The sequence below is a fragment of the Gymnoscopelus microlampas genome, assembly GCF_963454915.1.
Source record: "Gymnoscopelus microlampas genome assembly, chromosome: 2".
NCBI classification, from domain to species: Eukaryota; Metazoa; Chordata; class Actinopteri; order Myctophiformes; family Myctophidae; genus Gymnoscopelus; species Gymnoscopelus microlampas.
This window is the reverse complement of record NC_139939.1, coordinates 42,194,831-42,222,827: the sequence shown is the minus strand read 5'-3', so window position 1 is coordinate 42,222,827 and position 27,997 is coordinate 42,194,831. Positions and strand designations below refer to the sequence as shown.

Genomic DNA, 27,997 nt, shown 5'->3' with positions numbered 1-27,997 from the left:
GTTACCTCCTCCATACCTGTGTGTGTGTGTGTGTGTGTGTGTGTGTGTGTGTGTGTGTGTGTGTGTGTGTGTGTGTGTGTGTCTGCGTGCTACTCACTGCGGCCACCCCTCTCCGGTAGACACAGTGAAGAGGGTGAGAAGAGCCCAAGCCACGTTGTCGTAGTGGAAATCGTACTTCTTCCACTCCCGCTTCTGAGCCTTAACCTCATCTCGTTCGTACACCAAGTACTCGCCCCTGAGGAGGAGACACATGACACCGTGAAGCAGGGAACAAACTGAACTTTTTTTGGGCTTTACCAGCATACAGGGACGTGCACAGATAGACTCTAGGTGGTGCTCGAGCACCTGCCCTTTGCCCTCTTGACCAGAAGTGCCCTTTTGGAAAAAAAAAGCTTTTTTTTTTTTCATTTTCAGTTTACAGCAGGGGTCTTCAACAGGGGGTCCGGGACCCCTAGGGGGTCCTCAGAGTTACTACAGGGGGTCCGCAAAATCTTTATGTGATAGGATTTTTCTCTTTACCATAACCACTCGAAACCTAGCATCCCTTTTCTGAGGAGAACTTTAGCCAAAAATAGCAGATCTACACGCTGCGAGGCGTTGTGGGCTTGTAGATCGGCTATTTTTGGCAAAGAGGTATAGGTGTAGAGGGAAAAAAGAGCAGACCAAGTAAACAAAAAAAAGTAGAATTTACTTGCCCCTCAAAATGTCTGTGCACGTCACTGGCCACTTTACCAGATTTTCTTTACCGAAACTTAAGCTAACCTGCAGTCGCGTGCAAATTCTTTGGATTCGTCCGTACAGAAGAAGAAGCGACCCTTGAACAGCTGCACGGCGACCACGGCGAAGATGAACATGAAGAGCATGTAGACGATCAGAATGTTCAGCACGTTCTTCAGAGAGTTGACCACACAGTCAAACACAGCCTGGGGAATGGAGCATGGCAGAGTGGTTACTAGGGCACACCTATGACAGACGCTAAGCACATGGCCAAACCATACTTAAGGTACAGTTTGGCCATTAAGGTTATAACCATAAATATAAAAAAAGTACAGAGCTTGTAGATTGGCTATTTTTGCTATATGTCATAGGAATAGGGCTTACTGTAAGTGATTAAAGGGATATTTCAGTTTCAAATAAAATAAACATTACAAAAATATATTTTAAAAAATGAAAAAGTATGCCTAATGGAAAAATTGTGGCCCCTCACGCATTAGGACATCCTAATGCGTGAGGGGGCCGTGATTTATCCATTACCCTTTTCATTTATTATTTATATATGTTTATTTTACTTGAAAGTGAAATATCCCTTTAAGAACCCCCCTCCCCCCCCTCTATTTTCTTTTTTTTATCAAACCCTGCGGGGACCTGAATCAATTCTGCTTCCTCAACCTGCTTCCTCTTTACTTGTGTGTTTGACATGGAATTAAATCATTGATTCGAATGTAAATGTCTGTGGTATGCTTTTAATTTCTATGGTTTTAACTTACATAGTAAAGTTACACACACACACACACACACACACACACACACACACACACACACACACACACACACACACACACACACACACACACACACACACACACACACACACACACACACACACACACACACACACACACACATGATTACTGTACCTTTAGTTTGGGGAGTCGTTTGATGGTCTTGAGAGGTCGTAGCACCCTCAGCACACGCAATGACTTGATTGTGCTGATGTCTTTGCCTCCCCCTTTGGTCCCCCTGGAGGATGATCAAAAAACAACAGGTGTCAGGGGAAGGGGAACGGAGAGATGAGGCAAGTGATCGGGTGGGGAGGCGGAGGGGCAGGGGGCGGTCTCAAAGGGCTCTTACCACAGCCTTTTGGTAACACCGTCTTGTAGAGGAGGGGTGTGCATGGGGCAGTTCCTCAATCTAAAGCTACTGCCTCACCGTTGCGGTTGCCATGTGCTTATACCTAATGTGCTTGTACAACATGGTAGCACTGGAAACTCTTTTGAGTCTCTTCTTTTTGCAGAAAAAGACAAGCAACTTTTTAGTGTGTGTGTGTCAAACATGAAACCAGTGCGAGGATCGGTGACCAGTTGCCTGATCGGTTGGTTTCATGGACATCAGGAAGCAGCCTTATCATCATCATCATCATCATCATCATCATCATCATCATCATCATCGTCATCATCATCATCATCATCATCATACATCATACTCATTCCATATGGACAGGCATCTCCCAACAGAATGCCCAGCCAAACCTCTTTCTTTCTTTTTCAGTGAAGTGCTGTTCGGTTCTTCAGATGGTGTTTATAGATGGGACGAGGAGCTTTTAAAGCGTTAAACGGCTCGGATTATGACGATATAATCCTCAAGCTTAGAAACACTACATGGACGGCGTTCCTACACTGTATAGGTTTCACATAGCTTCCATTACTTTGAATCCACTGAGATGTCTTTATTTAAAGAATAATAATTAAACATGGTTTAACTTGGAGGGGAGACATGTGGACAAGGAATTGAAGCCATGTAAAAACTGTTGAGAAATATGATGTCACTCAGAGGATGTGACATCACGCGACAGTACACAAACACGTTGCACCAAGAGAACAGAAACGGGTCATGAGAGCGACTGTAAACTAGGAACCATTTTCGGGGCCTGAAGACAAAACGCCTCTCGCCCCGAGTGAGCGTACTTTATATGCTTGCCTTCCTCTCCTATAAGGCCCATAACGGTATGTTCGCTCCTTGATTTGTATGCCTATAAACCAAAATCACTGAGGAAAAATCGGGGTGCCACCGGAGTAAATGGTGGATGTTGATCTTTAATGTAAGTGGATAGGCCATTTTAAAACACAAGGCAGCAGCAGCAGCGTGGCCCTGGATGCCTGCCAAGCCTTTAGAAGAGCGGAGGTCGTCCATCAAGACCTGTTCTTTAACTATGAACTCAGCTCCCGTCGCGAAAGACGCTAGACAATTCAATTCGCGGTAGATTGATTGAGTTGTTTGGGCCTTGGCAGCTATGTGTGTGTGTGTGTGTGTGTGTGTGTGTGTGTGTGTGTGTGTGTGTGTGTGTGTGTGTGTGTGTGTGTGTGTGTGTGATCTGCGGGAGACAGGGAGGGTTCGGGCGGTTGTGTGTGTGTAGGTGTGTAGGTGTGTGCATGTCAATCGATAATCAATAGGCCTTCCTCCTTTGATGCTGAGTGGACTGAGGTTTCTCTATCTTAGAGCAGTTTGAGAGTATTAAAGTAAAGCCCAGTAAAGGCGATAGGTGTTAGGAATTAACACCAGCTTGATTTTCACACGCACACATGCACACATGCACGCACGCACATACTGCAATGCAACCACACAATAGATGCATAATATTGTATGAAAAACATGTGCACAAATGCTAGTAATGCATATTGGGCAAATTTAATCAAGCATAACTGCATTTAATCAGCTTTACGTGTAAACCTGTGGGATCATGCTAAGATGTCATACTGAATCTTTTTGTATTGTATCAGTTCCCATGGGCAGGTGAGTGTGTCATAAGTGACAGATGCGGGCGTACAAGATGAACCCAAAGGACATGAGAGCGAACGAGCAGAGGAACAAAGAAAGAAAGAGCGAGAAGCTATATATTCCGATCTGGCGGGTGTAGCGGATGGGGGGGACGGGGGGCGTCACAGAATGGAGGTAGAGGAGGAGAGAGGCACAACTTTACTGGCTTACTTGCTGGTGCTCCTGTTGAGTTTCACCGAAGGTGGGATACAGCGAGAGTCAGTGACAGCAACACACACAGAGAGGAAACGAGACAGCAGACGAGAAGAAGGAGAGGACAGGACAGACAGACAGACAGAAAGACAGGCAGACAGACAGACAGACATATAGACAGACACAAACATTGATAGAGAGCGAGACAAAGAGAAAGACAGGAGACAGGACAAGAGGAGAAAGACAGAAAAGGTTTGGTAGAAAGAGGAAAAAACATCCATATGAGAGACAGACAGAGAAAAGGAGGGAAGGGCAGCAAGATGAGCAGTGATTTTGACCAGTGAACAGTGATTTCCACCCCCCCCCCCCTTCTGTTGCACAGTGTCAGCCAAATGCCTGAAAGAGAAATGTAAAACCTCTATGTGTGCCTGAACACCAAATAAGACTTTCCAGTGGTTAGTGGATTAGTATTTTTCAAGACGGTTCCCTGGAAAGATTGAGAATATCATATTGTTATTGCTAATTACCATGCTATGTTGCCAAAAAGCTATATCTTTGACCTATTGCGGGTGGAGAAAAAAAAGTTTTTGTTTGATAGAAATATACAGGTTTCCACAGAGAGAAAAAATATGACTACCTTAAAAAAAGTGCATACTGATTCATGCAGAATGAACACTTCGAGAGATTCGAGAGTGTCTACAGTCTAGTCTCCAGGTATATTGTGCTGACATCCTGCCAGACACACTTATGAATTACTTTGTCGCGTGACGGCGTCTCTGCACCTAACACGGCCGATCTCTCGAGCTTGCAGACCTGCTATTTTCACCGAGCCACTACGCCACCGTTGTACGGCGGGGTATAAATGAAGCATTAGCCTCCGCAACTAGTCTCTATGTCAGCTGTACTCTGCACTGGATTTGTGCTGACGTCCCGCCAGACGCACTTAGTCAACGGCAGGTAGTAGATCACTAACTGCTCTCAGATGCAATTCTCCTCTCCCAAGCACATTCAGTGCTGAGTAATCTTTTTCTACTTCATCGTTCCACCTTTTGCATTGAGCACCTGCTAAGAATTTCAGATATGCATACAGTCACCAGTGTTGCCAGGTTTTGCGAGAGAAACAAGCCAACGAGGTCTAGGAAAACAAAGCCCAAAAGAAGCGACTACCATAGGCCACATGAGAACTTTAAACATAATATACATCGGCAATTTCCAAAAGAAAGCCTTGGAAGAAATGTGAAATGTTTTGAATATTTGAACATTTTAACAACACAAATCTGGTATGGGGGTCCCTGGCACAAAATATGTTTAGATGGGGGGGTCGGTGGACAAATACATATTAATTCGGGGGTCCTTGACATGAAAATGTTTGAGAACCACTGGGTTTAAACAACAGTATAGTAAACAAGCCCAAATAAGCAACTACACTTTAGAAACAAACCCCCAAAAAACGCAACCACCAATAACCAATATTTACAAGCAACTTAATAGAAGAACAAGCCCAAAGTCGCTTATAATAAGCAGACATGGCACCCCCCCCTTCCCAAACACACACACACACACACACACACACACACACACACACACACCCTCTCTCCCCCTCTCCCTCTCTCTCTCTCTCTCTCTCTTGTCAATTTTCGGAGCCTGCACAACACTTCCCCCAGAGATAGATAATCTGTCTCCTGCCATTGCCAAGAAGTGTTACCTTCACGGTTGGAAGAGAAGACTCGATTGGTGCAACCATTTACAGCGATCCTTATCTTATCGCTCAATAATGATCAATTAGGCAAGGCCTACAGCAAAAATCACCCTCATTATAGACCTACAATCATCTTAGCAGGATTTTTTTATCAAAGCTATTTTACATGGCCAGGAGGCACATCTTTCACGGAGACTTTTTTACAGCATACAAGTATAAACAGTATTAAACCATCAGCGTGCAGAGGCTGAAAACTAAAATGTGAACACGGATTTGTGTGGATTCACACGTTACACACGCCGTCTAAAATGACGGCATACAGCATGCACTTCTCAGTCGTCGTGACCGTGACCATTCCGTGTCGAGAATTGAAGCTATAAAGTCCAAACCCATTCGTAAGAATCGTAACCATGCTGAAAAAAGGAAAACAGAATCCCCACCACCCCCCACATCCCTGATGTGGTGATGTCCCTGGCTTTAAAGCCATTGGCGTTTTGTCTGCGAGGTCTGTGAATGAAGCATCAGGGCAGCCCTGGAGCAGATGACGAGAGCGTAGGAGGGGACAGGTGAAGGAGGAGGTGCATGTTGGGAATAATGTGTCTCAGCTGGGAAAGAAAAGGGTCATCACCACCCAGGAGGAGAGGGTGGGAGGGGGGGGGGCTACCAGAGGGCACAGGAGTGGAGCGATTTCAAACTTGCTGGTCTACGCTTCATTAGGCCAGCTGATCTTTATGCTATATCTAAAAAAAAGATTCATCAACTGATAAAGATGATTGACAATATTTGGACTTTCAGTATATTATGGATACCTACAACCCGGATACCTACAACCCAAGATTCTACCAAAGTTAAACATCGCTTTCAACACACATAGTTAACAGTAACTCCATTATGGGGACCTGCCATCTATGTTGTCACATTCATCGACAAACCATTCAAAACTGGCAAAATTATGTAATTTAGCCAGTATTTTTAAGGAAGTAAATCAGCTAATTTGTCCCTTTGGCAGGGATGCTTGTTAACATCTAGTCTAGGGAGACGGGTTTTTACCAAAGAGAAGTATCACTTTAGGCTCATTAGGCTGTGTGCTGGCACATTTATACTCTTGTATGTACAATTTCCTCAGATCCTTGTCTATTTCACATTCCACTGCTGTCAGGGAACTGTCAGTTTTCTCTGGGGAACTGTTAAATATTTGTTTACTCTCAGACAACATGAAAACTTAGGTAAAGGAGCCAATATATATTTCAGAGGCAGGTAATAGTCTACTGTGATGGCCATTAGCTTTCTCAGTAACCCTCTGTATAATGCATTGTACTGGGTGCATCCATTCCCACTGCTATGTGACCCACGCTGCCATTTCCAGTCAGATGTAACTTAAGCTCATTTGAAGAATTGTGAGATTGTCAACATATTCATTTGTGTTGATTTGATTAAAGTCATACTATGTAACTTTATCAATTAAACACAAGTAAAATTTGATATAATCTTTAACTGGTATATTTTTCACAATAACCATTCCACGCAAGCGTATTTTTTTAACAACCTCTCTAAAAACGATTAAACTCACATTTTATTTGTGAGTGTCTGCCCCTGCCAAAATAACGTAGGCACCGGAAAAGTACCAGAGATGTACTTGTATTTACGTATTTTACAGTTAAATAAATACAGTTTTGGACAACTAAAATATCCTTGGAAAACGCTGTAATGACAACGGAGCTACCAGACGTGACGCCAAAAAAAAGACAAACAAAATTCATGTTACACGGTATGACTTTACATCTACAGTTCGTGGAGTTCATGGAGTGGAGTCTGTTTGTTAAATATATTGTCTAATTCAAATGACAAACATTGTTTTGGAGCTTGTAAATGCAAGATGAGAGGCTACTAGTTTAGAAGGCAATAATGAGGTAACGAGTTTGCCATCAGCAGTTTTTCCTTCACTTGATACTTTGGTGGATGTTTATATTCCCTTCACTTTCTGCCCCTTGTGGGCTGCTTATAAAAACAATTCTGTCCCGTGAAGGAGAAATAAACTTGTACGTCATACCGCAAAATGGGAGACCGACTCGTACAGTACAATCAAATGGGTCCAATGCTGCATTCCACACAACTATACCTTCCATCAGCAGAGTTTGGGGGGTGGCCATAACGTGAGATTACATACAGTATATATCATAGCTTAGTATTTATAATATATACAGCACATACATGTATATATAATTAGGACGCTCAGAATGCACTCTTTTGTCTGATTTTTGAAAAAAATATCTGGCTGAAAAGAGCAGAGCGGCCGGTCACATCAACAGCGTTCCATCAATCAACACGGATTGAATGAAATTAACCACTTGAACCCCATGCAGTGTCCGTATTCTGTGGAGGGGGGGGGGGGGCATTAGCCAAAAGTAGCAGATCTACAAGCTCGCAATGCGTCACGTTCGAGACACATTGTGAGCTTGTAGATCGACTATTTTTTGGCAAAGGGATTTGGAAAAAGTGGTCAGAGTAACAGTTGTAACTCAACGGGTCCATTTCACTAATGTGGTTAAGTGGTTAAAGGCATAGTTCACCCAAAAAAATACTTATTTTCTATCAATTACACACCCCATGAAACATTGAATTCATGGATTTTTCTTTTCCTTTTTTTTTCGCATTCCTAAGCCAATAATTTGATGACCGGGTGTATTTCCGGTAGGAGACTCAAAGAGTCTACTTTGTGTCTTCTACCGGATACATTAGCACCTCTCCGGCGGTAATCAAATTATTGGCTTAGGAATGCGACAAAAACAAAACAATATCCATGAATTCAATGCCTCATGGAGTGTCTAAATGATAGAAAATAAGTAATTTTTTGGGTGAACTATCCCTTTAAGGCAATTGAGCACGACGCTATAGAGCAGTTCTGAGTGAAGCCACCTATAGCGCTATGTGTTCTGTGTTCATGCACCCACCGAGACGCACCACACACATGCAGAGGAGGTGAGGAGGATGTATACCAGTGGTGTAAAGTAATTAAGTACATTTTACTCAAGTACTGTGCTTTTTTAGGTAAGTACAATTTTTAGGTATTTTCACTTTACTGGACTATTTCCAATTTTCAGTACTTTTACTTCTACTCCACTACATATCAGAGGCAAATATTATACTTTTATTCCACTACAATTATTTGAAAACTTTAGTTACTAGTTACTTTGATTTGAATATTAATACAAAACATACATTTACCACTTCAGCTATATATACATTTCGGCCATTTGAAAGCTAACAATGCGTCGCGATGCGACACACTGTGAGCTTATAGATCGGCTATTTTCTAAAGATATTTATACATTTTGAAAACTTGTGAAATGATAAAGATGATTGACAATATTCTGCATAATGAGTACGTTCTACTTTTGGTAATTTAAGTACATTTTGATACCAATACTTTTGTACTTTTACTCAAGTACATTTTGAATTCCAGACTTTTACTTGTAACAGAGTACTTTGCAGTATTGATACTTTTACTTAAGTCAAAAAATGTGAGTACTTTTTCCACCACTGATGTATACTCACAACCTCTCTCTCTCTCTCATTCTCTCTCTCCCTTTCTCATTCACGCTCAGATGCATTTTTCAGTACAGGCCTATAGAGGTAGACACACTCTCACACGCACACGCACACGCACGCGCACACGCACACACACACACACACACACACACACACACACACACACACACACACACACACACACACACAAATTCTATGTGCCTCAGAAGAAGAAGAAATCATTCCATCCCACACACACACACACACACACACACATATCACCGTGCCAGTCCCAAGGTCGTGCAGAGGAAGAGTAAAAGTTAAATACCTGCGCCTCCAGAAAAGGTTAACTGAGTGACGAACGCATGCGTATGTGTGTGTGTGTGTGTGTGTGTGTGTGTACGTGCAGTATGTGTGAAACTGGTAGAGAGACAGAGAGAGAAAGAGAGAAAGACAGGGAGAGAGAGAGAGAAAGAGAGAGACAGGGAGAGAAAGAGAGAGAGAGGGAGGGGTGAGGGAAGAGGCCAGCGCTGCTCCTGTGGTGGACAGATGGACGGACGGACAGACGGCCTCCTGGGCACTTAAAGGGTTAAAGGTGTCTGAGGCGCCCTCACCCCCACACGGACGGACCGGGCGGACCGGGGCTCTTATGCAAGATGGATGGATGAGGAAGAAGAAGAGGGGGAACTGGGAACCGTAGGAAAGCTAAGGAAGAGAGAGGTAAGAGGGGAGGGGGAGGGGGAGGGCAGGAACGACGTACCAGAGGGGCGACTGTACCAGTTTGGGACAGGTCGAGGTATCGAGGGTGATGTTCACTTTTTGGAGAGGGATTTCAGGGTGGATTATAGGGAGGGAGGGGAGGGGAGGTGGAGGAATTCGGGGTGAGGAATGAGGTATGAGGTATGGAGTGTGTGTGTGTGTGTGTGTGTGGGGGGGGGGGGTTCTACGAGTCTGACGTTAAGTGACAATGAAGAGAAAGACCTGCCGACAGATGAGCTGGACATCAATGGGAAAGTTACCCATGACGTAATATGGGAGGGAGAGAGAGAGAGAGAGAGAGAGAGAGAGAGAGAGAGAGAGAGAGAGAGAGAGAGAGAGAGAGAGAGATTCAGACATTGTGTGAGAATAAGAATATGACAGAGAAGACAGATCAGGGAGAGACGGGAAGAAGGAAAAAAAAGAAAGAGTAGGACACCTCAGAGGAGAGAGGAAGAGGAGAAGACGAAGAGAACGCTATGAAGGTGACAGAATAAAGAGGAGACACGAGAGAGAGAGAGAGAGAGAGCGCCACGAAAGGCAAGCCAGAGAGGGGTTAGAGAGACGGAAACAGAGAAGACAGACAGAAAGACAGACAGACAGACAGACAGACAGAAGGAGAAACATTAGACGGGGTTGAGCCAGAGAGAGGTGAAAACAAGGAGGAAGGGGTGAGAGAATCAATGGAGTGAGAGAGATAAGGATAAGAAAACGACAGAGAAAGGGAGGGAGGGAGACATGGGAGAGAACAGAAGGACAGCAGGGAGACGGAGAGAAAAGTCCTAATTGACACGGACACACCGTGTGAATACACAGACAGAGACGCATAGGCATGTAACGATTCACTCAACTCACGATGGGATTCGAATCACGATTCTAGGTTCACAATACAAATTTTCACGATTTTTTAAAGACAAAATTATTTTCCAGACAAATGGTCGAAAAATCGTATTAAAAAAAAAATCTTAAACAAATAGTTTTTTTATACAATTCTGTGTTTTCTCTTATCCTCTTTTCAATACAGTAGCAAATGACTGAAAACTCTATCAATTATTTTACAAAGATCCTGTATTTTGTTTTTTGCGCATCTTTTCATGAATCCTAGGTATCTTTATAACCAGCTTCGAACATATCATCATGTCAACATTCAAGTACAATTATCAGAAGATGTAGTAATGCGTCACTCTGCAAGTTTATATAAAGTTTTCCACCTGTCCACATTTGTCTTCTGGCTATTTTTTGCATTGCGATTAATTTTTTATTAAATCGATTTAAATCGTCACCAGTTTGAATCGATTTAAATCGATTTTCGATAAATCGTTAAATGCCTAGAGTCGTTGACAAACAGACTAATGTTCTGGACAATATTTTACTGTAGATATCCATAGACATTCTACGCAGAAATACCGCTCTAAATGTTTGATCTGGTCTATTACAAGAAGAGGAAGAAGTGTAGGAGAAGAAAACTATAGGTTACAAACGTAACCCCGGTTATTTGAATATTATTCACTTAAGCGAGATATTGAGTGAATAATGTGAAGGGAAAAAAAACTCAGAGGGAGAAGAACAAGAAGTAGAAGAAGTAGTAGAGGAGGTAGAAGGTCTTTCTGTAAGATGTATGGGATGGGAGTAGAGGGGCTGGACGGGGTGGTGGGTGTAGGTGGTGGTGGATGATAGTGGGGGTGGTGGTGGTGGTGGGGGACGGGGACTTACGTGAAGGCGAAGGCCACCAGAGCACCGCTAACCACTATAAAGTCCAGAATGTTCCACAGGTCGCGGAAGTAGGCACCCTGGTGCAGAAAGAGCCCCAGCACCACCATCTGCAAAGGCAGAGGACAGAGGTCAGACACACACACACACACACACACACACACACACACACACACACACACACACACACACACACACACACACACACACACACACACACACACACACTATGGAGCTAAATAAGCCCCCCCCCCCTGCACACACACACACGTGCACACATGCAAGCACGTTATACTTTACAAATTCACTGTAACATGTACGTATCTAAGCACACATGCACACAGACACACTCACTCACGCAGGCACGCACGCAGGCACGCACGTACGCACGCACACACACGCACACGCACACGCACACGCACACGCACACGCACACACACACACACACTGATGTGTTGTTTGTTACCTTGATCAGCATTTCAAATGTGAAGACGCCCGTGAATACATAGTCAAAGTATTTCAGCACCTGCAGAGCAATGCAGCACCAAGGGATGTCATTATCATTATGCACAGTGAGAGAGAGAGAGAGAGAGAGAGAGAGAGAGAGAGAGAGAGAGAGAGACAGACAGACAGACAGACAGACAGACAGACAGACAGACAGACAGACAGACAGACAGACAGACAGACAGACAGACAGACAGAAAAAGAGAGAGAGAGAGAGAGAGAGAGAGAGAGAGAGAGAGAGAGAGAGAGAGAGAGAGAGAGAGAGACAGATATACAGCGAGAGAGAAACAGACAGAGAGACACACAGAGAGGGAGAGAGACTGATAGAGGCAAGTCAGTGCGAAAGAGAGAAAGAGAGAGAATGACAACCTGAAGGGAGCAGAGAGAGGAAAGGAATGTAAAAACAGATGAGATGGGAGGGAGGGAGAGAGAGAGAGAGAGAGAGAGAGAGAGAGAGAGAGAGAGAGAGAGAGAGAGAGAGAGAGAGAGACACACACACACACACACACACACACACACACACACACACACACACACACACACACACACACACACACACACACACAGAGAGAGAGCGCTGTCTCGTTGCTCTCACATTGTTCCGTGGAGACTCGGGCCAGACAGGGTCCTCAGCAGCCAGCGCTATGCTGCTCATGGCGATGACTGACAGGATGCTGAACTCAAAGTACTTCAGAGTCAGGATGTAGTGACAGCACCTCCGAAACCTGGACTCAAACGCACGCAGGCACGCACACACACACACACACACACACACACACACACACACGCGCACACGCACGCATGCATGCACGCAAAAGTGCACAAGAACACAAGAACACAAAAATGAACCCAGGCTTGCATTTGAATGAAACCAAAACGATTCAGAATAACTTCAATATTTTGGTTATGGAAATTTGTTGTGAATAACATTTAAAATTTAGAATTTAATTTTTAATCTGTAGCTTTTCAAGAGGCTCAGAGCCTCGCTTGACTACCAAAAACCTAATATCTCCCCCTGCCAAGGGGGGAATGCCCCTTTAGACTAGTGCTTGTGCTGTGCAGGAGATACGGGTTCGAATCCCGGGCATTACACTTGTGACAGTAGTCAAATTCTCTCTCTCGTTCTCGACCCACGCACGCACGCACGCACGCACGCACGCACGCACGCACGCACGCACGCACGCACTCACGCACTCGCACGCACACACACGCACACAGCATGACTCACGGGTTGGTGGTGGACATGATGAAACAAGAGCTGAACGGAGGCATGGGCTTGGGTCCATCTCCATCGCCTCCATCTTCCTCCTCCTCCTCTTTTTTCTCCTCGTTCTTCTTCTGGTCTGTGTTTGCATTTTTGTTTACTAGAGACAGAGAGAGGGGGGTGGGGCGGTCATTGTCACAGTCACAGTAATATTAATCTTTTACAAACGCATCTTACACAGTAAAAGAATAATTATGCAAAGATCGGCTATGGCACGCCCACGATGAGGATAGATAGGGCTACACATTTCTGCATTTTGAACTGTTGTTTGTAAAAAAAAGCTTGTAAAAGAACCGTGTCAAATGTAAATCAGTCAACTGACAGCCTAATGCACGTTCTATTCTTATATTCCTCCTCCACGTAGTAGTAGTTTTATTTTTGGTCATTAAAAGCATATTAATACAAAGCCTTCATTTATCATCATTGAAAACATAGACCAATAAGGTGTATGCTGAAGCCTTAGCTTATTGTGCCTACCCTTTTAACCTTTGAATAAGTATCATAGGCAAGAAAACAAACAAACACACAAAAACTAAAAAACAACAGAAAAATATAAAACAACTACAAATCACTTAGATTTTCGAAACAGAAAAAAATAAAACAAGTAACAGAGACCAACCTTCTGTTTTTTAAATATGTAATATCAGTCAAGTATATTTTACGTCATAGTAAAATAATATAGCATATAATATATATATAAACTTCTCCCCCTCTAGCCCACCCATGACGCACACCCCCCCCCCTCACGCTGATCCCTCCAATAAGCTGCTCTCACCCTGCAGGATGGCGTTGGTGGAGGGGTAGGGGTAGACGGGAGGCATGTCCACCGCCGTGTACTCGGGCTTGGCCACCATGCTGGTGAGGATCAGGCTGTCCATGCTGTAGAGGAGGGCCTCGGCGTCGCAGTGGCGGTTCAGCAGGTTGTTGATGCGGTCCGACGGCGGGGGCGGGTGTGCCAGCGCGCGCAGCGAGGAGTGCATCATCCCGTTGCTCCCCAGCAGCTTGCTGTTGTTGCGCAGGTTGTCCAGGTCCTCGTTGTGCTGCTGGATGGGCCGCGTGGTGGAGAGGCACGGCCCGCTCCCATGATGCTCTCTGATTGATTGGACGACAACGAGGACAGGGATTAGAGCAAAATAAAATCTGACATTTTGACGTTGCACAAACAGTGTGAAAGGACCCCCCCCCCTCAATTTCCTAAACAATTAATGAAATATGTAAAATGATGATGTTTTAGTAATATTGGTCCTGCTGTTCTACATACTACCAACCAGGTGAAGAAATCACAAACTGAGGGTTTTATGGAAAATGCTTCTAAACATGTTGCTAGTTTGACAACTTCAAATGCTCTTATCTAAAAAATTATAAAAAATAGCCTATCTACAATAGCCTACAGTATCTACAAGCTCTCCATGCGTCCGCGACGCATTCAGAGCTTGTAGATACGCTATTGTAGATAGGCAATTTTTTTTCACTGTATTTTCACTGCTATTTTCACTGCTATTTTTGCCGTGCAACATGCTTTCTATGGAATCCAAATGACTGTAAAGTTGTGGCGACTGGAAACTTTAATCCATGTGAGGAATCCGAGGGAGACAGACAGGGTAAATATGGGAAGGAATGAGGGATGGTGGAGGATAAGGGGAGGGGAGAGAGATGGTAGAGAGATGGGGAGAGAGAGAGATGAGAGATGTCAGAGACAAAGAGATGGGGTTCAAAGGAATTGAGTTCAGTTTAGTGTAGTTTATCTGAAAAGTTATGACCATTCGAGGATGAGACACAATAAAGTCCAGGACTTATTTCCAATATGGTCCTCTTACAATTAACAAAAACATGTCAGATCACAGGGTGACAGTCATGAACAGTACACATACAAATAGAGGGGAGGAATGACGCTAGGCCTGTCACAATTATTACATAATGGTCTAATGGCAATGATTGGAGATAATAATTTGTAACGCGTTGTAAGCTTGTAGATCAGCTATTTCTGCTATTATTACATATATACAATTATTAAATATGTCAATCATTTCTTTGTACGTTTAAGTTATTTGTCATATTATTTGCCCTGTGCAATTTTGTATGAGAATCCTAAAAGGCAAACAGAAATTCAAATTGTATTCATATGTTCCCAAGTTCAATGCCAAACACACAATTAAATCGTTAATCACTATTATTTGAGTGACAATTAATCGTCAACTTAAATTTGTAATCGTGACAGCCCTAAACGACGCAAGGAATCATGGGAAGGAGGAAAGGGATATAAATGACATGGAATGTAGGGGATGGAGAGATGGTCCATAAGAGGGAGACGATTGGAGTAAAAACAGGGAGAGAGGGAATTTCCGGTGTGTGTGAGAGGAATAAAAGAAAGGAAGACAACAATAGTTTACGAACGTAACCCCAGTTATTTGATTAATATGAGCGAGATGTCTCAATAACAGCTGATGCACTATGAATCACCCCATTTAATGGGAAAGGAATTACATCCGCTAAAGAAGAGAGAGAAGGAATGAAATGGACAGATGATGGGGAGACGGATGAAGGGAGATAAAAGAAAAATGGTGATTGGGAGACGAAATAAAAGTCAGAGAGTGATGGAAGAGGACATGTGGTGGAGGGATGGGATTACTTTGCTCTGAAAGTTGACAAACCGCTTTGGGTAGGAGGAGGGACACGCAGTCACGCACACACCAAGGTTATAGGATTTTTCATTTTAGTTTAGTTTTAATTCGTTTTGAATATTTTTTTTCTAATTCAGTTAGTTTGTTTTCTTTTTTAGAGCGGATTTGCTAGTTTTTATTAGTTTTTATTTTTGAAAATGCTAATAGTTTTAGTTCGTTTTTATTATTTTTATTGTTAGTTTAATTTTTTTCATATACTTTGGGTTATTTGTCAGGTGCAGGATTGAAAAGGTAAGTATTGTGTAATATAAGCTTAACAAAAGACAAAAGATAGCATTTAAAAATGTGTTCAGTTACAGATAAACAGTTTTTATAAAGTTCAGTTAACGAAAATGTTATTTCAATTCTAGTTGAAATGTTATTTTGTTAGTTTAAGTTAAATATAATAAACTTGACATGCGCTCACCCACCCCCACAGGCACACGCACACGCACACGCACACGCACACGCACACGCACACGCACACGCACACACACACACACACACACACACACACACACACAGACACACACACACACTCACTTCCTGTTGCGGTGTCGGCTCCTCTCCTGGTTGGAGTGGCGATGGCGCCTGGGCTTGCGGACGCCCTCTCCCCCCTCCTCTGCCTTGTTATCGCCGCCGTCTCCCTCCGTCACTGCCGCCACCGTCCCCCGGGAGGACCTGCGTCTCCTGCTCCCCTCCTCGCCCCTACTCCGGTGTTGCCGGGTCCTCCTGTGCTCCTTACTCCCGCCGTCACCCCCTGCTCCTCCTGCCTCGCTGTGCTGGGGAGAGACGCTGCGGGTCTGCCTGCCTCCTTCCCTGGAGGCCCGATGGGCCCGGTGTCCCCGGTGTCCCCTGTGTCTAGGACTGCGTGGTATTAGGAAAACATGTCATATGACCATTAGAGTTCTCAACGGGCCTGAAAATGAAGCCCCGGACCTAACTGGGCCCTAACTGGGCCAGCCCGAACAAGGCCCCGCCCGAACAAGTACCATAATTTTAGGCCCGAAAACCCGAAAAGGGTGTGTGCTTAATGTCCTCACGCATCCAACAAGCTTTGAACTGAGCATATTGGACCTTCTGTTCTAGAGATAATGACCAAAACATCTTGAAAACGTCCACTTTCGCTTTTCAATGTTTGAGTTTTGGCCATTTTTGCCATTTTTTTTTCATAACACAGGCTAGGGAGGTCTATTTTCGGAGCGTAACATGCCTCCATGGAAGACATGCTGACTTCATTGGAATCCAAAGGACTGAAATCAGCCCTGGCGACTGAAACCTTTAACCCATGCATTGATTTTGTATATCTGGTGCAGTCCTAACCTGTGTCCCTTGTTCTCCTCTCCCAGCTGGCCCTCAGTGACGCTCCCCTCCTCTGCGTTGCCCAGGGACATGCAGCTGAGGCCGTGACCCATCTCAGCTTCCTCCGACGGCTGGTCCGCGTCTCCGGTCTCGGTGTCTGATGGACAAGGGGTTATTATAATTAAGTTAAAGCAGCACTATGTAACTTTATTTTAATGAACATGTCATTTTGTCCAATCTGTAACACAATATAACTTATACAATTGGGGCGGTTGTATTTTGTAGCAGGCAGGCTCTATTAGCTCAATAGTAAAAAAAACAACTGGAGGAAACTAGGTTCAAATCCGGAGTAGAAGAGGAAAGTTAACAAAAAATGACACAATAACAAAAAACTAGAATTGACAATTCTAAAACATTTTAGCTAACTGAGCTTTTTGAATCTTGCCCCTGACTACTCCATATTACAATAAAAAACTCAAATGAACAACAAAACTAACAAAAGCTAAACTAAAAACAAAGCCTTTTCATAAAATAAAAAAACTAAACTAAACTAGCAAACCCCACTTAAAAAAAAAAAATCAAAACTAAACTGAAATTGAAAGTATGAAGCCAGAAAGGAAATAAAAAAATATATTTAACTAAAACAATAACCTTGTTCTGTGCCGGTCCTCTGGTGGTGATGGTGGTGGTGGTAGAGGTGGTGGTGGTGGTGGTTATGGCCGTGTGTAGCGGCTCTCCGGTAGACCCCCAGGTCCTGCCGCTGGTACTCCTGCTCCAAGGGGAGCTCCCCCGGCCTGGTCTTGTTTGTGTTGTTGTTGCGGTTGTCCGGTGGGTTGACTACCAGCGGCCGGTCCAGGTGGGTCCCCCCCGAGTTCCGCGGGTACGACACCTACAGGTGGGGAGGGAGAATACAGCCTCCCGTTACAGCCACAGACTGAAGACAAGACACATGTTGTTTTGCCTGTGTAGCAGACTAGCAGTATGTCTCTCAGAGCCTCTGCCTGATGAGCTAAAGCCTAATATCCAGTGTTCATGTCGTCGACTAAAACTATGACTAAAATGTTCGTCGACTACCTCTTTTCACTGACAAAAACTACATAAAAACAAAGCTGTGATGACTAAAACTATGACTAAATATATACTGACAATTTACAAACAAATACAAACCAGACTAAAATGTTAATTGTCAGCGCTTTTCAAGCTGTTACTTCAAGAGTTAAAATGAAGATTCATTAAAACTTTATAAAAAAAAATAGCACACAAAGAAAGCTGAATTTTGTGACTTACTACTTTAGACATAAGGTTATACAGTACTTAACTGCATTTGTATTATTAAATCTTATAAGTCACCAGTTTTAAATAATTTAAGATGTGTATTTTAAGACATTAAGTGCCTGCAGCAACCCCATATGATGTCATGGGTTGTCACAAGAAAAACAAACACAAGCAAACCAAACACGTCTCCAGTGATGACAGGTACTGTACAGTATGTCTAAAGTATTGATAAGGGTTACATGGTATGAACGTCTGCTGTTCATACCGAGCTTTGGCCTACTTAATGGGGGATGGAATTACTGTGATTACAGCATGTCAGTGCAAGCAGAGATAAGGCAAAATAAAGACAAAATAACTAAACCAAACCAGGAAAAAAAAACAGCAAAAATATGCAAAGCTGGAATATTTCGTACTACACAGTTAATTCATCCATTTGTAACTCAGAGAGTGTTCCACAGTCTAGTTTTGAAGTGTGCTGCTGCTGCTGCTGCTGATGCTGCTGCCCTTCACCCTGGTCCAGTTCTGAGTCCACTCTCCCTCTTCTTTTGGAGCAAGCTCTGGATTTATCTGCATGCCCCACTTTAAATAATGCATCACTCCCCAGCACGCAGCTCCAAGCCTGTTCCATATAGCAGCCAAACCAAGTGCAATATAAACACCTTGTCACAGAGTAAAAGGGACACGTACGTACTAACTGCGCCCTGAAATCAAAACACTTAAGGACAGGACCTTTGTTCTCCCCAGTTTCAGGACGCTTAAAGGGGAAAATGTGTTTTTATTACGCAGCCACTACTCAGTGGAATGCCCTCACCTTCAGCCCTGAAATGCCTAAATTCCCCTATAGCAAGATTTAAGAGTGACCTTAAATCATGGCTCCATCTCAACACTAACTTTTAGTCAACACAGCTTTTTTTTGTGTATAATCCACGTTGGCGTTTTTCTAAATAGTGACATTGTTGTGTCACACTTTTTAAACTGCCAATAAAGTATTCTATTCTACAGCGATTCTCAAAACTTTTTCAAGTCAATGGTCCCCCAAATTTAAGGGATAGCTCACCCCCCAAATAACTTTTTTTCTATCGATTACTCACCCCATGGAGACATGAATTCATGCATATTTTTTTTGTTTTTGTTGCATTCCTAAGCCAATAATTTGATGAATAGCAGCGGTTCTGGTAGGAGACACAAAGAGTCTCCTTTGTGTCTATATATGGAGATAAGAGGTTTCTGCCCCGACAGTGACGATATATTTATGTGTATAGGAGTACTGTAATGTCAGTGGCAGCGGACAACAGGTGGCGCCATGGTGGCGCTAGCTCCTCTTCCTCCTCACCTGGTCACCTTCCTCTCCGACCTTCCAGTCCTCCTGTTCCAGCTCGTTGTAGAGCTGCTCGCGACTCGTCATCAGGTTCTGACGGCGGATCTCGCTGGTGCGCTGCTCCCACACCGACTTGCCGCCCGCCTTGTTGACGTGGTTCTTCTGCTGCTCCTTACTGCAAGGCAGGAGGAGGAGGAGGGTGAGGAGGAGAGGGAGGAGGACAAATGGGAGAGGAAAAAGTAGAGGAGCGTAATGAGAGAGAGACCATATTAAAGGGATAGTTCACCCAAATCATTACTTTTTTTCACCCCATGGAGACTTGAATTCATGGATATTGTTTTGTTTTTGTCGCATTCCTAAGCCAAAAATGTGATGACGAGCGGACCATTGTCTCCTACTGGAACCGCTGCCGGTCATCAAAATATTGGTTTAGGAATGCGACAAAAACAAAAAAATATCCATACATAAAAAAAAATTAAAAAAAGTATTTTTGAATAGTTGAATGAATAGTTTATTTCGGTCTTAAGCCATGTACAGACTTTGTCACAGAAAACATTTCCAAAGAAGAAAAAAATAAAATTCATTTTGGGGGTGAACTATCCCTTTAATGCATAGTTTTTCAACATTTTTCCAGTGATGGGAGTACTTCTCCCATCACTGGAAAATACCGTACGGTATGATAACTGAAAATAGACTGACATGCTATCCGAGACCATTGCTCAGCCCACGTTGTAAATGTAACAATCACGGTGTCTTGTCTCACAGAGAACTGGGGCTACGAGGGTCAAAACAACTGTTATGTTTAGTGGAGAGGCAGTCAGTCATTATGGACTTACAGTACGAGGACCAGCGATTATCTGGAGATGGCTCTGAGTGTTGTTGGAGTGGGTGGGAGTCAGAGGAGAATTAACTAACTACAGTCAGTCATACGCACGCACGCACGCACTCACGCACGCACGCAGTACACAACAGATAGAGTTGGGAGTCTATTACACTCTCTTATCCATTAACCACTCAAACCCCATGCATCAGTACTGTGGGGAAAGCCTTCCCAGAAAATAGCACATCTGCAAGCTCACAATGTAAAATATTTAGTTCCAGGGACCCCCCCGAAAGCAAAGATTTGAGTTACAAATGTCAGCTTAAAAAAAAAAAAAAATCAAATATTTGCACAAATGTTCATGATTTTTCAAAAATAGCAGATCTACAAGCTCATAGTGCAGCACTCGGTGCCACGCTACGAGCTTGTATATCTGCTGTTTTTGAATAGCCTAAAGAAATCTAAAAATTACAGAGATGCGATCCCGGTCTTAAAGGGTTAATATAGCATCACAATCAGTTTAACCACTTTAACCCTATATAGCCTGTTATATATCCAAAAATAGCCGATCTATAAGCTCACAGTAAGCTTCCGTTGCACAGACTGTTTAGGCGGAAACCTTTTTTTTAAATTGTGTGAGTCTGTCAACCGTCTGGCTCGCGAGACTATAGTCTCCTAGCAACACGAGAGGATTCAGAGGAAACCGTCTATGGAAGCAATGCACAAGGCTTTGAACATCATTTTGATGTATCCCATTGTCTATGTTTCTGCTGCCAGTAGCATATTTTACAGCCCCCCCCACACACACACACACACCCTTCTGCCATCTACTTCACAAAGAACACAATCTGTTGTTTTCTTTCTTCTTCTGCCGTGCATGTGCTCCCCGAACAATTGGTTTAGTGGTGTCTTACAGGATGAGAATAAGGAACGTGTATGAATGCCCTGTGTGCATGTCAGTTTGTGTGTGTGTGTGTGTGTGTGTGTGTGTGTGTGTGTGTGTGTGTGTGTGTGTGTGTGTGTGTGTGTGTGTGTGTGTGTGTGTGTGTGTGTGTGTGTGTGTGTGTGTGTGTGTGCGAGTGAGTGTGTGTGTCACCCTCCAATGGTGAGGTGGTCACCTCCAGTGTTGCCAGCTCTTATTATAATTTTCCCCCAAGATTTTATTTGAACATAGCAGATCTACAAGCAGGCGACGCGTTGTGAGCTTGTAGATCTGCTATTTTCAAATAGCTGATGTATGTTTAAAGTGCTCATGTGGCCCCATAGTCGCTTCTTTTGGGCTTGTTTTCCTAGACCTGGTTGCTTGTTTCTGTCACAGAATCTGGCAACACCTCAGCACACCTAGATGTTTTTACTCTCCGCCCACCCACCCCTCCACTGGCGTGTTTTAAACCAGAGGGAGAGGGGTCAACCCTCAAAAAAGTATGATGGTGTCTTTAATATCAATAAGGAACTTTAGGTGGATAAGTGGGTTCGGTGGGTGGATGGATACATTTGGAGCATGTAGCATCATGTCCGGGGGGCTCAGTCGGTAGAGCTTTCGCCTTTGGACCACAAGGTCATGGGTTCGTCCCAGGCAGGCACCGCCAACTCTGCGTATGAGAAGCACGGTTTGGGTGCGGCAAGTCGTGCGGTACAGTAAGTACTGGGAGCTGATGGCAGGTGTGGCGGTCTACCTCAGCATTGCATCTCCCAGGGCTCTATAGCTCATTGTAACAGGGATAGACTCCTGCGTTCTTGGCTGATACTGACACTAATCCTCTCCAACCTGCTTTATGTAGCTGCCTTTAAGCTTAATTTATACTCTTCTTTTTGGCACCAAGTGACACCATCACACATACTCTGCGCGTGCGCGTGCGTGTGCGTGTGCGTGTGTGCGTGTGTGTGTGTGTGTGTGTGTGTGTGTGCGCGCGTGCGTGTACGTGTGTGTGTACGTGCGTGCACGCGTGCGTGCATGTGTCAATTGTACTCACGCTGCAATGGAAAGGTTAGCGGCGGACAGAGGGCTGACTTCCGCCACCTCTTTAGCCTTCTGCATTGCATTCTTCTGATTTGCTGCTTCCTCCTGTTCCTCCTCATCCTATGTGGAGGGGGGGGGGAGCACACAATAAAGAGAGAAGATGATTGGAACCATGCCAGAAGAGCTGACCAACAAAGGTACTAGATACTATTTATCTAAGGCAGGGGTCTTCAACGTTTTCAGCCCAAGGACCCCCTAGCTGAGAGAGAGATGAAGCAGGGACCCCCTCTATATTATATAAAATTGTGTTTCAGATTCAGCTTTTTTTGTTGATGTTCACTGTTCTTTTTTTCCCTCTACACCTACTACCTCTTTGCCAAAAATAGCCGATCTACAAGCTCACAACGCCTCGCAGCACGAGGCGTTGTGAGCTTGTAGATCTGCTATTTTTGGCTAAAGTTCTCCTCAGAAAAGGGAAGCTAGGGTTCAAGTGGTTAAGGTAAAAAAAAAAACATATCACAAAGATTTGGCGGACCCCCTGTAGTAACTCTGAGGACCCCCTAGGGGTCCCGGACTCCCTGTTGAAGACCCCTGATCTAAGGTCCATCTATGACAGCATGCATGGTAGCAGTTGTGTTCTCTCTCGCGCTTTCAAAGGCCCGTTCAAAGTGCACGTAGATGGGTTTTCACCTGTGTGAGGGGTGAGGAATGTCGTACGTTCTTAATCACACCAAGCATAGTCCAATAAGTTTATACGCGTTTATTCAAGAACGTCTAGGCCTATACACCTATTCATCCACCTATTCAACACATTAATATCATGACGCTGCAGTCGGGTGGAAACCTTGTACGTCTAAATCTGTTACTTTTCAGGAAATGGAAAAAAGGACCTGTGTTCCAATGGATCCACACTTCCAACCACTTTCACATTCAAAATGTTTCGAAAATAGCAGATCTACAAGCACACAACGGAGCTTGTACTTTTGCGCAACACTGTTACGACGTGGGGCATTCATTTACGAAAAAAACATGAAGCATTTAAATAATTATGGACAGCAACGATATAGAATAATACATATGATAAAATGTTACTTTAGTGAGCTCCTGAGCGTTGGCCAGATTGTCCACAGCGATGGCCAAGAATACGTTCAGCAACGTGTCTGTGGTCACAAAAGTTAAGGACAGACTGCAACAGGACAGGCAATAGCAAGTCAGAAAGGCACTCAAAAAGGTATATGTCCGAAACAGAGAGCAAAGAGAGAGCCCGTAGCACCTGACCTAGTTTTGACAACCATGCAGACTTACCTTGGTCATTTGTTCTCATGCTTTTGTTACTCAGGCTTGTTTTTTCTTGACCACAGCGTAAAATGTAATATAGATAGCATGTTATTTAGACAGATGCCAGATTCATTGTTTACCTGGTATCCTATTAAGTTCAATGTACAGATTATTGTTTTTGTATATTGTTTACCCTGATGCTATGTTCTTGGTGTACTGTGATACTAGTTTACTGAGGCACTACACTGTCTCTCTACATTTGATGTGCGTGTTTACCTTGCTTATTGTAAGTCGCTCTGGTTAAGGGCGTCTGCAAAAATGGCATTTTTTTATTGTATACTGTAATTGTAAATTGTAGAGAGAGAAAGGATACAGTTGCCGAAGAGTGTTAGGACAATGAAAAAGATGGAAAAGATCATTCCTTTGTCTGTGACACCGCCCTGAGACTCAATGCCGTCATACATCACTTCGTTCCAGTCTTCACCAGTTAATACCTAGAGAGAGAGAGAGAGATGTACACATACAAACACACTTATGACTCACACTCTCATTATTATTACTAAAATGTAGGCATGTAACGATTTATTGTAAATCGATTACAATCAATTCAAACTGGTGACAATTTAAATCAATTTCATAAAAAATGTATCGCGATGCAAAAAGCAGAGGGCGCGTAAAAAAAGAGGAGAAAATACAGGATCTTTGTAAGAGAATTCATAAAAAATAAGTTTTCAGTCATTTGCTACTGTATTGAAAAGAGGATAAGAGAAAACACAGTATTGTGTAAAATAAAATAAAAAAAGAGAAGAAAATACTGGATTTGTGTAAGAGAAATGATAAAAAAAAAAGATTTTTCAGTCATTTGCCTGGAAAATAATTTGGTAAAAAATCGGGAAAAATCGTATTGTCAACCTAGTATCATGATTCGAATCGTATCGTGAGTTGAGAGAATAGTTACATGCCTGCTAAAATGCACTCCATGAGTCATTTTACCACACAATTGTATTGTCAAAAATGGTCAACAGTGGGCTTAATTGTACATCACTAATAACAACACCAGCTAAATGTATTTGAACCTTCAACCACCCCTATGCACACACATGCTTATTGAAGCTGTGCATCAAGCATACAATTACCTTTGCAACAGAAACATAGAGACAGAGCGCGTGTGCTTCGAACCCATCAAACAAAGCATCTGCACACACGGATTATCATTGTGCGTGCAGGTTTGTGTGCGACTGTTTCTCGTCAAACTTGGCCACAGCAGGACGTCTGGTCAATGCATTTCAAATTATTTTCTTCACGTGTGCGAGCGGAGCGTCCGTGCGCGGCCAACGAGAACGGCGCCATTCACTATCATGGAGCGGAAGAAAATCAGCATCCGGTAAAAAGAATACCGGTAGGTGTCGTCTCTCTTACCTGGAAAACTGTCATGATGGCTGCGGCAAAGGTGTCAAAGTTAGTAGAGGGGGTGCCATCCTCGAAGTTAAATCTGTGAGGGGGTTTAGAAGAACAGACCTTTCAGACCATTCAGTTGTCATAGCGCTGCAGTATGAAGCACAGGACAGATACAGGTAGGGCTAAAGGGATACCTCTAAGCTTCAAGAATAAAAAAACAACAACAACAACAACAACAACAACAACAAGCTAATTGGGGAACATCAATCCAATAAACAGTTGTGAGTTACTGTAGCTAAATATCTAGCCTACATATCTTTTTTAATCTTATTCATTATTATTAGTAGTAGTACTATTATGTAGTAGTTTAGTATAAACAGGGCAGAGAATCATATTGACAAGGGTTTCATCCATCTCCTAACAACAGAATGCTGAAAGCATCTATGCCAGTGGCATAGATGGACCAAGGACCAAGGAACCCCCAAATAAATATGTATTTGGGGTCCCCACTGAGCCCCCCGTCTGAAAAAAAATGGTGCCAGGGTCCAGGGACCCCATACAAGATTCGTCTTGTATGCCACATGTTCCGAGTCGCTCCTCTGCACGACATCATAGGGCAAGGCGGGGCCGGGCGTCTCCCTCAGCCAATCAGCAGCCAGCTCGGGTGTGGTTGATCCCAGTCAGCCCAGCTGCTCCACATCAGGACAAGCTGCCAATATAAGCTGCTGAGATCTGGCGGCCCGCCGCTTGAACGTTGACTTCTGTGGCTCCGTCCTCCTCAGACCCAGTGTCTCCCAGCTCCATACTCCACAGTCCTCTCCAACACCGCTCCTTCAACCCCCTCGCTGGATTTTCAAACCCTCTCACAATCCCCCAGGATCTCCCCTCACGCTACTCCCAAAACTGACCTCCCCAAACGTAAACCTTATTGAATAAATTAATTTTACCCCTATTCCTGTCTCTGGAGTCTTTGCCTTTAGCCTAACAGCTAAAATGTGGCTATTTTCCTATAGCCTATGTATATAGGGGTATACCAATGGAAACAAGTCCCAGGGACCTTTTTGTGTTATCCTTTTGGCCCAAATGTCTGACCGTACCTCTTGCTGTTAGACATTTCTGTCTAATAAAGTATTCAATCAATTATTCAACCACTTGAACCCCAGCGTCCATATTCTGGGGGAGTTGCGACGCGTTTCTTTGACGAAGGGATTTGGTGTGTAGACAAAAAAAAAGCACTCCCAAGTACAGAGACAACTCAGGTCCAGTTTACTATGTCAAGAGGGTTCTAGTGGTTAAAGTAGTTAAAGGAGTAGTTCACCCAAAACATGACTTATGTTCTATCAATTACACACCCCATGAAGCCTTGAATTCATGGAGATTATTACGTTTTTGTCGCATTCCTAAGCCAATAATTTAATGACCGGCGAAGTCTCCGGTAGGCGACTCAAAGAGTCTCTTGAATATACTCAAAGAGTCACTCAAAGAGACTCCTATTGACCCGGTCATCAAATTATTGGCTCAGGAATGTGACAAAAACGAGAAAAAAAAACCCATGAATTCAAGGCAACATGGGGTGTGTAATTGATAGAAAATAAGTAATTTTTGGGGTTAACTACTCCTTTTAAACTGATTTTTGTGGGGACCCCTTGGAGCTATACACTTTTTGAGGACCTGCTGGCCTATGAGAGAGACACACTATCTTGGAGTGATACTGACTGTCCTCCAAACAGCTGCATGCCCAGGAGGGCAAACACCACGATGAAGAGGAAGAGCAGGAACAACAGGCTGACGATGGACTTCATGGAGTTGAGCAGGGAGACCACAAGGTTCCTTAGAGGAGCCCAGTACCTGGGGAGAGAGAGAGAGAGAGAGAGAGAGAGAGAGAGAGAGAGAGGCATTTAAAAAAATCAAAACAATGTCACCCATTTAAAAAATCAAAACAATGTCAACCCATTTAAAACCCATCGACACATTGCCTGCCAAGGATGTAAATTTACGTCCTTTGTGTTTTCAGTGGTTTTACCGTATGAATGATGCTTTCACTGCCTGATGACGACAGACCCGGAATTGACGTCATTTAAAAAAAAGAAAATCTCATTTACTTCCTGTGGGAAAATCGCTATATCTCCTATATAGCTCTGGAATGGAGGATTGTGACCGGACAATTGTTTTCCCCCTATACTACGCCCCCCCCCCCCCCATGCGTGTAATGAGGCGATCTCCGTGAGGACGGAGGTCATGAAGAATATTCCATGATTGGTGGGGGGGGGGGTTACAGTTGCTCAGCAGGGCATGAAAAATGGCAATGCATCAAAAACACCAGTTGTCAACGTTCTTTGACGAAACCCAGGGAACAAGAAAAAGCCTGCTGATTCTGAGGTCAGGGAGAGAGGGAAAGTGGTAGAGCGAGGGAAGGAGGGAGGGAGAGAGAGAAAAGAATGAGTAGAAAACGAGTGCTGACTGGCTCCCTGTTTATGAGGTCAGGTCAGGCTTGTTTTTGTATTTTGCTTCTCTGGGTTTTTTCATAACAGGACAGTGAGGGCAGGTGTGTGTACACGCGTGTGCGTGTGTGTGTGCGTGTGTGTGTGAGTGCGTGTGCGTGTGCGTGTGTGTGTGTGTGTGTGTGTGTGTGTGTGTGTGTGCGTGCGCGCGTGCGTGCGTGCTCTCATGGAATACAAGAACGCTCAACCCAAAACACGCTCACCACGGGTCTAATCCGGCGACCTCGGAACGGTCGCCACTCGCCACCAGGTATTCCTAAACGTAACCTCAGTAAAACTATGCCTAAGACTAACCTTATTCCTAAACGTAACCTCAGTAAGACTATACCTAACCCTA

General features: G+C 43.8%; 1 protein-coding gene across 1 annotated transcript in view; it reads right to left on the bottom strand.

Moving 5' to 3' along the window:
• cacna1ab (calcium channel, voltage-dependent, P/Q type, alpha 1A subunit, b) overlaps positions 1–27,997 on the bottom strand; it is a gene marked incomplete at its 3' end in the record, with an annotated part of 238,846 nt that overhangs the window by 48,090 nt on the left and 162,759 nt on the right. Inside the window, exons 15-31 of the mRNA XM_084071455.1 lie at positions 26,876–27,007; positions 25,181–25,253; positions 24,135–24,255; positions 23,576–23,643; positions 22,497–22,603; positions 19,719–19,878; positions 17,762–17,999; positions 17,132–17,267; positions 16,352–16,675; positions 13,924–14,240; positions 13,113–13,248; positions 12,480–12,609; positions 11,847–11,906; positions 11,384–11,490; positions 1,638–1,740; positions 763–923; positions 98–235 (exon numbers count right to left, since the gene is read on the bottom strand). Of these exons, the coding sequence (XP_083927581.1) occupies positions 98–235; positions 763–923; positions 1,638–1,740; positions 11,384–11,490; positions 11,847–11,906; positions 12,480–12,609; positions 13,113–13,248; positions 13,924–14,240; positions 16,352–16,675; positions 17,132–17,267; positions 17,762–17,999; positions 19,719–19,878; positions 22,497–22,603; positions 23,576–23,643; positions 24,135–24,255; positions 25,181–25,253; positions 26,876–27,007 (2,511 nt within the window). The remainder of the gene's footprint in view (positions 1–97; positions 236–762; positions 924–1,637; positions 1,741–11,383; positions 11,491–11,846; positions 11,907–12,479; positions 12,610–13,112; positions 13,249–13,923; positions 14,241–16,351; positions 16,676–17,131; positions 17,268–17,761; positions 18,000–19,718; positions 19,879–22,496; positions 22,604–23,575; positions 23,644–24,134; positions 24,256–25,180; positions 25,254–26,875; positions 27,008–27,997) is intronic.